The sequence below is a fragment of the Populus nigra genome, chromosome 8 (genome assembly GCF_951802175.1).
Source record: "Populus nigra chromosome 8, ddPopNigr1.1, whole genome shotgun sequence".
Classification (NCBI taxonomy): Eukaryota; Viridiplantae; Streptophyta; class Magnoliopsida; order Malpighiales; family Salicaceae; genus Populus; species Populus nigra.
Genome location: NC_084859.1, coordinates 10489924 through 10503300, shown reverse-complemented (window position 1 = coordinate 10503300; position 13377 = coordinate 10489924). Strand labels below are relative to the sequence as shown.

Genomic DNA, 13377 nt, shown 5'->3' with positions numbered 1-13377 from the left:
TTATTATAAAGTTCCAATTTTATCATTTATTACAAAATAACTAACAGCAAGCTCATTTTGTTTTGTTCATATTTTATTTTAGTTTTTCTAATTTTTCCTCTTAAACCCCATAAAAATGTTAGAATCTCCATAAAAACACTTAAAAAAACTCAAAAACCAAATTGAAAAGGTAAGTTATGTAATTATTCAGAGCAAAATTGGAACTTCAGTAAAGCAGAAGGGTAACAATGAAAACATTTTAAACCACGTGGAAAGAAGTGGAAATCTCTTCGTTTTAGATGACCTAAAGCAATTACGTTGAAAAATAAAAAAAGAAAGAAAGAAAGATGAAAATAGAGTTAATTACAACTTAGATCCTATAGTTTAATATAATTAATTAGTTAGTCCTTACAGTTTTAAAAATCATTATTTCATCCTTGTGGTTTTAAGTACACTTGTGACTTGGTCCTTTTGACAAGTCGACATCTTTTTTTACTATTCTCTTGAAGAGAGAGAGGTTGAAAATTTTACTTAGACATGAAGGTATCTTTGAAAATATGGATAGTCAACTTTGGTCAAAGGAGTAATTAATTATTTTCATCAGCGCAGTTAATAATTAATTAACTATGATAAATCATAGGGACCAAGTTGTAATTAACTAATGAGAATACATCAGCCTAGGTTGGTGAAGTTTTGGACAGTATCGTTAATATTGATTTTGAAAATATTTTTATTTTAAAATGTATTAAAATAATATTTTTATTTTTTAAAATTTATTTTTAATATCAACATGTTAAAATAATTTAAAAACATCAAAAAAATTATTTTCTTTAAATTATTTTTAAAACACTGCTTAACCTATAATGTGAAAACACATTTAGAGTAGGTAGGTGAAGTTTTTGACAGTATCGTTAATATTGATTTTGAAAATATTTTTTATTTTTTAAAATTTATTTTTAATATTAATATACTAAAATAATTTAAAAACATTAAAAAAAATTATTTTTAAAAAACAGCTTAACCTATAATGTGAGAGCACACTTAGAGTAAGGTGGTGACTTGGACTAAAAAGTAGGTACATGACAAAGACAGGTGAAATAAGTCGAAGAACATGAAACCCATAAAATAATTTAAAGATCAAACCTATCATATTTGATTTTTTTACATGAATCATAACCAACTTTTTTTCTGTGTTCGACTTGAAATGTTAATTTGATGAATCTGTGGGCATATTTTGCTCGGGCCGGGCCCTGGCTGGATTTGAAATAGAGAAAACCTGAGCCATGCAATTAGTTCAATGAAATTTTAGTTAAAGGATGGACAAAACAAAAAAATAAAAAATGGTGGTTTTAGTTAAAGGATTAATAAATACAAATTATTAATGAAGGTAAAAGATATAAAAAGTATAGACATTGCATCGCGTATACCGAGGACAATCAAATATTTTCCTTTTACTTCGCTCAACCTTATACATACAATTTTATTATTCTTTCTTTATTTGGTTACTAACTAATATTAAAGTTTACTATATAAATATTATGAGAAGTTTTTATTTTTTTAATGTGAAATTGAAAGTTTTTCTATATATATATATTTACAAAAACAAATTATATTTTTTTAATATGAGATAATAAATGTTTTTAGTTTAAATATTTCAATTTAAAATAAAAAAATAATATATTTTCAATATGGAATAAAAAAACTTTTTGAAATAATCTTTTAAACTTTATTATTTACAACATGTATAGTCTATATCCACGTATATTATTTATTAATTTTTTATGTGAGATATTAAAATTTTAAATATTTTTTTAAGTTGACTCGTGTTAACTTGTATAACCATACTACTTAACCAAGTCAATCCCTTGACCGAGTATACTCCCCATGTTCGTGGGTGGAGTGGTAATGTGGACATCATGTCAAGATTTCACTCACCATTTTCACTACACAACAAACATTAATTCATAATTTTCGAGTGTGTTTGTTTATGCGGTTGGATCATATTTAAAAAAATTAATTTTTATTTTATTTTTAAATTAATATTTTTAATATTTTTAATATGCTGGTATCAAAAATAAAAAAAATATTATTTTAATATATATTTTTTAAAAAATATATCTTATTTTATTTTATAGGTTGTTTCTTGACCCCAACATTCATATTTAATTAATAATTTTGGAACCTTTTTCTTTAGTACTCGGTGATTCTCCAAAATATAATTCTTGGAATTTAAACTATGCAGCAATTCTGCAAAGTATTAATCTAATTATCACACAAATACTACACTTAGTTAATAACCATATTAAATCTCGGCGGGCCTCTTATTATTAGTTTATAATATGGTGCGGTATTTTTCTAAAGTGTTTTTTAATTGAAAATATATTAAAATTTTTTAATATTAATATATTAAAACTATAAAAATTACTTAAAAAATATTAATTTAATATTTTTTCAAATAAAAAATAATTTAAAAAACAAAAAATATCACATTACCAATACTTAACCACAATCTCAAATGATATTTAAAACTTGCTATTATAAAGGGATAATTTTGCTTTTTTTTTGTGATGCTTTATATTTAGTGTGTGTTTTGTTTTTGAAAAAGACATTAATGAAAAATAATAAAATTTTGTTGATAACCCCACTATTGAAAAAATAAATGACCAATTTATTTTTCAATACATTTAAGGTACCTTTCTTTTACCATCTAGCAGGCTATTAGAGCTTTTCGTTTATTTTGAGTTTTGATATAAAATACAATAACATGACTGTCTAAAGGGTGATGTTTTGCTCACTCCATAACTTATTATTAGCACTCCATTTATTATAGAGATTAAAGTACTCTTATTGAATATGTGATTTGATTGCTCTTTAATTTTACCTTCTAAATATACTCCTTTTAATTTTCCTTTTAAAATAATAAGAAAAAAAATATTACATAAAAAACTATATTTTTTTTTATCTTCATTACTTGATTTAAGATTTTGTACTTTACAATATATATTTTGGGGGATTTAAATTGTCAAATAGGAATATATATATATATCCCAGATCCGATTCGTATGTTCTGTTTTGAAGGCAAGCAGCCATTGCGCCATAAAGACCAAGAATAAAGCCTAGCTCCAACTACAAAATCCAAGGTTTCCGGTTTCCAGCAACGCAGCAATCCTGATCAAGTCTTGTAAATAGAAATTCCGAAAGGAAGATGTGAACTAGGTCCCTCCATCTATATTTTCCAATACTTCTCGTTTAATTTCCAAAAACTAAAATTGTTTTCACAATAATAAACTGTCACAAAGTACTAAAAACGAGAGGGGGTAACCAAGCCCTTCTCAATGAAAGGGAAAACCACAAGAAAACACAACAATGATGATATTATACAATAACATTTACATTTTGGGGTGATAAAATCGGAGCCCCTCAGTGTACAAGTTGTGAAAGAAAGTAACAAATACATACAAGATTGCAAGTTTCATGCTTCGTTCTCCACCTCATCTACATTTTTAATTATTTATTTCCTACAGATTTGAATGAAACCTAGAGTTCTTATTTTTCTCCTTCTAATCTACAGTTATTTCCAAGATGGTGGTAAGTCTGGGTTTTCTATATCTTCTAAGAAGTAAAGACGAGCATACAACACTTACAGATGAAAGAGCCATGCAAGCACCGGCTGCCCATGGTGGCAACATGATCCCTAGGGAAGGAAAGAACATCCCAGCAGCAATAGGTATTGCGATCACATTGTAACCCATGGCAAAAATATAATTCAATCTAATGCGAGAGAAGGTTTTTCTTGAGAGATCAATGGCTGTGATTACATCCTCCAAGTTATTCCTCATCAGGACATAGTCAGCAGCTTCTATGGCGATATCTGTCCCCGCACCAATAGCCATGCCAACATCTGCAGCAGCAAGAGCAGGAGAGTCATTGATGCCATCACCCACCATTGCTACTATGCTTCCATCCTTTTGAAAAGACTGGATAACATCGGCTTTGCCAGCTGGCATTACTTCAGCCCTAACATCTTGAATGCCCACCTGCTCAGCAAAAAAGTACTTCAAGACTTTTAAGTTTTTTTTATATATATACATAAACCTTTCAAACAATACAAGGAAAACCTGAATTTATTTTCGTAGAAAAAAAAAAAAGCCCATCCAATGTAAATGTTTTTTTTCACAAAGAAAAATCACAATAGTTTGTTTTGTCCTACGAGCAGGCAAGGTGCAACTGAAAGCAGCATATAAAGAGCCATTTAGCACTATAACAATGACCAACACAAAGCTACTAAGGGAGCACTTTGTTTCAAAAAGAAACCTATCAATAACAAGCACAAATGAGAGGGAATGAGCAATAAATGATGCCAGCAAATAACAGTTACTTAATCAACAAAACTAAGAATCTATCTATTGTTTCATGTGGGTTACTAAACACATCATCATCAACTGTAAAATCACTACTAAAAACTGTTATAAAACATGTCATAATACAAAATTTTCACTTCATGAGAAGTATAGAAAAATAATATTTTGGTAAAGATAAAAACGAAACTGTCACAGCAGAACGTCAAAGGATTTGAGATTCTATTGTCTTGGTGGAATTAAGAGAAACGTAAAAGATAGATCAGAACCAGGATATATAAATAGGGTTTTTTCTATTACCAGAAAGTTGGTGTCTACTTTCATGAAAGAGTGGACACCAACAAGGTGATTATTGCATTCGATTCAGTCATGAGTCTACAAACTGTATATAATTGTGTGAAAATAGATTGTCCTTTTGTGGAAATAGTAGGTACTGCTACCAAAGTTTCCGGATAAAATTTATGGGCAAGACATCATAGAAATTACTACATTATTGACCTGCACTACACTATAGGTTGATTCAAATTTTTCTTGAATATAAAAAAACTGATCAGATGTTGCTAATGTTTTTTTCAGCAAAAAAAATTAAATCGTGTAAAGGTTGACCTGATATAACCAAGTTAACTTTGCAAGTCTAAAAACAACTCATACAACCCGTAAAAACATAGTTTTACTAAAAAAAAAATCAAGATGATTTCTTTTTTTAATATTAGGATAACAATTTATTGGATTGACTTAGGTCAACCTAGGTTAACATATCAAATCCGTCACTTGAATTATGAGACTATGATAACTCTATAAAAAGCAAATCAAAATAAATTATGAAGCATAATTCTCAATCAACCCAATACTGAAGGATACAATTGAAAAAAAAAATCAATTAAAAATGACCTAAAAAAGTGACCCAAGTTAACTTGTCAAACTTGCAACCTGAGTCATAAGATCAAGATAACCCCATGGAAAGCAAATCGAAACAAATTACGAATTACAATCCTCAATTCCCCCAAATGTTGAAGAATGAGATTAAAAAAAATCAATTAAAAAAAACACAAGTCAATCAGCCAAACTTATAATCCAGATAATCAAACCGAGATAACCTCATAGAAAAAAATAAAAAAAATTACTTGAGTTAACCTGATTTAACCTATCAAATCTGCGACTTTAGTCATCAGACTGAGATAACCATATAGAAAGTAAATCAAAACAAATTATGAAACTCAATTTTCAATCACCTTTGTCGGACCCAATTAAACAATGAAATTTATAAAAAATTCTAATTAAGAAAATGACCCAAAAGGTGAGTTAAGTCAACCCGGGTTAACCTATGAAGCACTATTATCGGGTCGTGAGATAGAAATAACCTGATAAGAAACAAACCGAAACAAATCATGAAGCCTAATTTCCAATTAAACACAATATTAAATGATGACCTTGGGGGAAAAATCAATTAAAAAAAAGAAGAAAAATAAATTGAGTCCATTGGATTAACCCACTAAACTCGCGATCCGAGTCATGAGATGCAGACAACCCAATAAAAAGCAAACTTAATGTTGAAAGACTCGTGACCCGAGTCATGAAACCAAAATAACCTCTTAGAAAGAAAATAAAAAACAACCCGATTTAACTGGAGTTAAAATACCAAAACTCGTGACCTTGATCTTAAAACCAAGATATCCTTATAGATAACAAAAAAAATAAATTATGAAGCTCAATTACTAACCGACCTAGTGTTGAATGATGAAATTAAAAAAAAATTCAATTAAAAAATGACACAAAAAATGACTCTAGTCAACTCGGGTTAACTCGTTAAGCACTATTCTCGGGTCATGAGGTTGAAATAACATAATAGAAAGTAAACAAAACAAATCATGAAGTTTAATTCTCAATTAACCGAATATTAAATAATAAAATTGAAAAAAAAAAGTTAATTAAGAAAAAAATACTTGAATCAACTATGTTAACTCATCAAACTCACGATCCGTGTTATGAGAGTATGATAACTCAATAAAAACCAAATGATGAAATTAAAAAAAAAACATTAATTGAAAGAAAATCAAAGAAGAAAAGAAAATAAAATTGCAAAGCATTGTTATTCAAATGAATAGGCTTTGTAAGGAGTTATAGTTAATAATACAAACCTGCTTAGCAACTGCGCGTGCTGTCCTCCAATTATCCCCTGTCACCATGACTGGTTTGACACCCATTTTCAGAAGGCCCTCAATTACTACAGCAGCTTCTCTCTTTAATGGATCTGCAATCCCCAAAATACCAATTATGTTGTCATCAAATGCAACAAGGACACCTGTCTTTGCACTTTCTTCAAGCACTACTACAAAATTTTCTACTTGGTCTGGAATGGCAATTCCACTTTCAGTCATCAGTTTCCGGTTACCAACCTGTTAAGGATACAGTCCTATGAGTATTCCCAGACATGATTGAACATCTTTCTAGAGATTAAAGCTGCAATATATGTCACAGGTTTATGCCAAGGAACTCACCAAAATTCGTTTTCCATCTATGAAGCACTTCACACCACTTCCAGGATGAGCCAAGAAGTCTGAGACATCAAGAAGCCACCCAGAGATTGTAGACCCTTTGCTGGGGGTTTGGCCATCATTAGTTGCAGTAGGTTCATCAAAGGAATGGAAATGGCGTGCATGTTCCACAATTGCTTTTGCCAATGGATGTTCACTGCTAGCCTGAGACATGTGAACAGGGTAATGGGGAATCAGAGATTGCCTTCATATTTTTTTAATAATTATAAAGAAGAATGGGGGGAGGAGGGGGTGATTTCCTTCGATACCTAATTATGTCTAGCATGTCACACGATGCATTATGGCATATATTCCTTTACTTTTAAATTATGGGTCATTTCTGTACCACCCCCTTAAAGGCACTAACTTTGAAACCATAAATCGACACCAAAGACATTACCAACCGAGCTCTGATAGAATGTGTAAGCACACACATCATAAGAACACGCCCAAACACATTCAAATATACATTTGTCAAAAAGAAAAAAGAATCACCTCTGCAGAAGCCACCCATCTGAGAAATTCTCCACGACCCATTCCAGTGAAAACTTTTACGTCAGTTACTGTGGCTCTTCCCTGGGTTAGAGTACCTGTTTTATCCAATATCACATACTTAATCTTCTGAGCCCTTTCCAAAGCATCTCCTCCTTTTATCAGCACACCATGGTTAGCACCAACCCCAGTAGCAACCATGACAGCAGTTGGTGTTGCCAGACCAAGTGCACACGGACATGCAATCACCACCACTGAGATCGAAAACATGAGGGAAAAAACAAAGTAATTGCCATTTTCTGGAAGCCATTCTTCCGGGTAAGCTCCAGAAATTCCACTAATGTACCTGCAAGAAATTACAGAAAATATTTAACCAAAAGTTATGAATACAACTACAAAGTTATCAATATATGTATATATAAGATACCACATCAACAAAGCAAAACAAGCCATGAAATTACCAGCTAAACAATGTGACTAGAGCCAATCCAACAACTGTAGGAACAAAAATGCTTGCCACCTGCAACTCATAAAAATATCTAAGATAAGAAGAATATAGAAGTAAGAGCATCTGAGTGCATTCTATCCATATGCATAATAGCAGCAATTCTTGCGGACTTGCAGAAAAAAGAGTGGCCAGAAAGAAATGAACTTGGATATGCATACAAAACAAGACACAAGTGTGATGGTTTTGGCTGGTAATGTAAACCAAACGAGCTAAAAACATCCTGTTGGTTTAATTCTATCCAAGACCTAGCAATACCTGTAATACAGTAGAGTGGAACAGATAAAGACAAACTTGATTACAAGGTTTAAGAAATTGATTGAACCCTAAGGCACTGTCCCAGTGATGTTATATCAAGCAATACATAATCCATATCTGTAAAAACAGCCGACAGAAACAAGAACCATAAAATATTCCAGCAAGACAAAATGGCAATCTTAAAGGTGGTTTATATTCTGATCATACTTATGTCTCTACATCCCAATAAACTAGCTCAAATTTTTAAACAAAATTGCAAGCAGACCTTTTGTTCATCAAAATAAGGGACAACTAAGCTAATGCATAGCATATATCTGGCATATAATAATATGGATCAACAATTTAATAAGGACATGTATTATAATTGATATCTTAGCAACAGAAAACAAGTGTTTAACAAAGGTACGGTTAACTTAATGCACCAAAACTCATTTAGTTAAGATGGATAGGCAAGCAACAGGAACTGAGGTTCTTCCCAAAGCAGATGTCATATTGCCATGAAATTTTTCTGGCAGGACTAATAAAAAAATAAAAAAAAATGCGCATAAATGCTACTTACATAATCTGCAAATTTCTGTATTGGAGCTTTGGACATCTGGGCTGTCTCAACCAAACTAATTATCTGGCTCAATACAGCATCTGATCCTACTTTAGTAGCTTGTATGTGAAGAGCACCATGTAAATTTATTGTACCTCCAATAACTGATGAACTAGCTTCCTTCAGAACAGGAGCAGATTCACCAGTTACCATGCTTTCATTAACATGACTCGAACCCCATACAACAACACCGTCTGCAGGAACTTTGGTACCAGGAGGAACTTTTAATATGTCACCAGGCTGAATAAGTAATGAATCTATCTCCCTTTCTCCAATGCTCTTTCCACCTAGAATATGAACCAATATCTGCTTAGTTATTCAATGGTTTGGTTTTCTTTATTATTATTTTTTTAGCCTGACTAAGATTGACAGGAAATTATCTATATTTCGATATTGGCGATAGGTATATTTAGAAAATTTTGAAAGAGATAATTCCGAACCATATCTCAAGAACAAGAGGTTAAAAAAAGAAAAGCTAAAAAAAATACCTTTGTCTTTGACAACCAGCAGTGCTGTTGCTGGAGCAAGTTGTACTAGCTTCTTGATGGCATCTGATGTTTTTCCCTTGGCAAGGCACTCCAAATACTTTCCCAACAATACAAATGTTATCAGCATGGAACTTGTTTCAAAGTATGTTGGGGGCCAAAAGCCAGTGACTGCACCATATAGTAGTGCACAAACAGAGTAGAAGTACGAGGCTGAAGTTCCCAATGCAACTAAAACATCCATGTTGGTTGAACCATTTCGAAGGGCTCTACCAGCTGCCACATAGAACCGCTTCCCAATTACAAATTGAACAACACTCACCAATGCCCACTTTAACCAATCACCCATTAGGAAGGGTCCACAGCGCCAGAGTAGCAAGGAATACAGCAGTGGTATGTGAGGACAAATTACTCGCATGAAAAAGATGGGAATCTGGATCCAATTCATCAAATGCTAATGATGAATACAAAAAAGACTAACAAAGAAACAAAGAGATGCCTACATGGGCTTTTCAAGTATACTAAGAGAAGATGTCATGATAGCAAGATTCCCAGAAGAATGCATGAATACACAATGCCTTCTCAATTATCCTCGGTCCTTAGAAGAAACCAGGAAAGTGTATGGTGCAAACTTGTGCATGCAAGCAGCAGATAATGAAACCAATTGTAAACTAACATCAACGCATTCAACAACCCGCGCACAAATACTTGTAAAAAAAAAACATCAGGAATATCATGTTGAAGAGGTAATCAAAACCATTAGCATGTTAAAAAATACTCACGCTAAGAAACAGGCTGGAAATGAAAAGTCGAAACATAACAGAAATTTCTCCAACATCCTTAGAAGTCATTCTTGAGTAAGGGTTAATGACATGTAATTTGAACTTCCCATTGCTCCCTCCCTCAACTCCATCAACCAAGGATCTAGAACCTACAACTTCAGGGTCAAAGAGAACTTCTAGTTCACTGGATAACTGGTTGTAACGGAATTGCCGTACTCCTTTAAGCATTATCAGTATTCCCTCTAAAAGCTGCACATCCATCTCACTGAATATCCCAGCAACTCCTAGTAAGATTTTATCCTGTTGACTACTCTGTACAAGAGATGCATCAAAGCCTGCATCTTCAATAGCATTCACTATATCATCTTTGCTAATTATAGTAGGGTCATACTCAACTTCCCCTAAAGAAGTAGCCAATGCCACCACAGCCCTTTTGACACCAGGATGATTTCTCAAAATACCTTCAACAGAGTTCACACAGGCTGCACAGGTCATACCTCCAATTGTGAATTGCCCCAAAAGGGTTCCATTTGGCTTTGTTTTTAATATACTAGGTTCAGATAGAATCTCTGCTTCAAAACCTGCATCCTCAATTGCATTCTTGATATCATCGTCCTGAATTAAGACATTATAAAATACTTCAGTAAATTTATGTAAACAGCAGTTAAGCCATGCAACGTAATAGCCCATGCAGTTTTTTAAGCCATTACAGAGAAGGAAACCATGTGACATAAATCTCTCAATAGTAATATAAAGTTATAAACATCTCAGAGAACCCGTTTTCAAGTTGTCTTTAAGCAACTGTGGAAACTCATTTTCATAAGCAACAAATACATAACCTTGAAATTCATAAATCAAATATAGTTGAAGCATTGCTATCAAGTATTTCGCATATATAATTTAATTTAATCAAATTTAGTTGAAGCATTGCAATCAAGTATGGGGGTTTTTTGAGTACCTGAGGATTTCATTTTACCAAATCCCCATACCAAAGCAAGAAATTTAAGCAGAAATAGGGACACAGAATTTCAAAGTCGAACTTTCTGAGTGTATCCATGCACAAAAATGTAGGAGCAAGAAATCTTTAACTAGATCTCTTCTAACATAGCATATGCTCAGCGGTTCGGCCTTATCAATAGCAATGTCAAAGCATACCTCTCTTATCATGTAGGACTAATATGTCTTCTTAGATCTCTTCTAACATCAGAAGCACTATAATCATAAAGAAATTCCTCAATAAAAGTCTATCCAATGATCCATAAATGCGTATAAAAAAAAATTACCATGTTCAAAATCATACGAACTCAACATCCATCAGAAAACTAACCTAGTGCTTAAAAGTCAAAGTACATCAGTTTAAAAAAATTCGAACAGTTAATAATTCAGCTCAAAACACCATGCTATAAAAACAACTTCCAATCCATCATCAGCTATAATAATTTTTTTAAAAAAAAACACAAGCTGAAAATATAGAACTTCTTCAGATTTAGAACTAACGTATGATCCATCTCAGTACCATAAACCAGTAACTAAAGATATACCAAAACAAAATTTCTAAATAACCAACACAAAATCAAAGTTACTGACTAAATTATAAGAAGCTACGAGTTAAAACAAAAAACAAAAAAAAGGTAACAAAAACATACATCTCCTAATTCACAACCAAGCATCAAAATCAAAATTCAATTAGCCACCACAACCAATACCAACCTACCTTAACCAAAGCAGGGTCGAATACAACGTCAGCTTTGTTTTGAAGCAAAGCAACAGAAGCTCTGAAAACCCCATGAACACTCTTCAATGCTGATTCAACAGAATTGGAACAAGCAGCACAAGTCATCCCTGTAACTCTCACTTGAATTCTCTTAGACCCATCTTCTCCAATCACAATTGCATGCGAACCGTCATTATGATCGTCCCGGCTTTCACATGAATCAAGAAGCCTAACATCCTCCATCATGTCATCGGTGTAAACCATAGCCAGAGGGGATTGCCGGGTGCCGGCCACCTGGGTCAGCTGTAGGTCTCTCATGCTAGGTGACGTCAATACGGGTCACAAACAGAGCCAATCTCTCTCGATGTAATCAAAGAAATTAAAAATGGAAATGGAAAGAAACACGGAAGAAAGAGAGAGATTCTGGGTGGTAGAGAGAGGGAAGATTTAATTGTGGATAGTATATTAAAATAATATGGGTTTTATTTTTTAAAATTAGTAGATTAAAATAATTTAAAATATAAAATAATTAATTTAAACTACAAGAATTTTAAAAAATTTCAAAGATATTTTTTAATCAAAAAATAAACACACTCTAAAATCATATTTAGCCTGCCTCTTAAGTTTTTGCATATTTTTAAGTTTTTTTAAATTATTTTAATATATTAATATTAAAAAATAAAAAATATATTTTAATATATTTTTTAGTATAAAATATTTTAAAAAATAATATTTATAATTGTTTCAAATAACTTAAATTTACAATTACATAATTACCCTATGTACTTGCATTGTTGGTGGTTTTGTACTCCCATCTGGCCCTCTATTACTTTTAGAGTATGTTTGATATTACGGTAACTGTTATAGTTATGATTTGAAAAAAAATATTTTATAAAAAGTATTTTTAGTTGAGATTGATTTAAAAAAATAAGTATTTGGTTAAAACTATAGTTGAAATTGAGGTTGAAAAAAAAGTAGTTTAATGTGTTTGGTTAATAATATTTTTAAAACTGAGGTTAAAAAATAATTTTTAAAAATATATATTAATATTGATGATTTTTAATTTAAATATTGTGGATTTAACTATTGCTATTACATCATGAAATAAATTATACTTTATATAAAATATTTTTTATTATTCCATGAAACCACCTACAATTCCATTACGTACGAAATACATCCGACAAGAACTACAGTTTCCATAATTTTTTTAGCATGTAATAAAATTAAATAAAATATTATTGAGGTATAAAATTCACTATAAACTAGCTTTTTTAAAAAATAATACTAAAAAAATTAACACACTAAAAAAAAAAAGAGTTCACACAGTGCAAGAAAATTGCATTGTTCACTATTTTTAAGTGAACAGTGCAATTCTCTTCTACTGTTCACATAAACAATGCATAGTAATACACTGTTCATGTTAATTGCACTATTCACGGAATAATGCAATTAACATGAACAATGCAAGAAATTGTTGCTTTTTTTTAACTGCGTTTCCAATGCAAAAAACAAGTGGGACTCATGAACAGTATATCATTTTTTTCTTTAACTAAACAGCTATAAATTTACGTTTTAATTAAAATACAGCCACAACCGTGTAGCCAAACGGAATTTTAATATATAACTTTTAAAAAAAAACAAATATCAGTTGATTGTGATTTTTCTTTAA

General features: G+C 31.6%; 1 protein-coding gene across 1 annotated transcript; it reads right to left on the bottom strand.

The window, feature by feature from the left end:
- Positions 1-3334: 3334 nt before the first annotated feature.
- Positions 3335-12157, bottom strand: LOC133702208 (copper-transporting ATPase RAN1-like). Its single transcript, XM_062126479.1, has 9 exons — positions 11706-12157; positions 9992-10606; positions 9213-9642; positions 8686-9011; positions 7825-7883; positions 7367-7709; positions 6836-7036; positions 6476-6733; positions 3335-4016 (listed from the first exon to the last, which is right to left on the bottom strand). Exons 1-9 carry the CDS (start codon positions 12021-12023, stop codon positions 3540-3542), a joined length of 3027 nt encoding a protein of 1008 aa, XP_061982463.1. The 5' UTR covers positions 12024-12157; the 3' UTR covers positions 3335-3539.
- Between the last annotated feature and the right edge of the window lie 1220 nt (positions 12158-13377).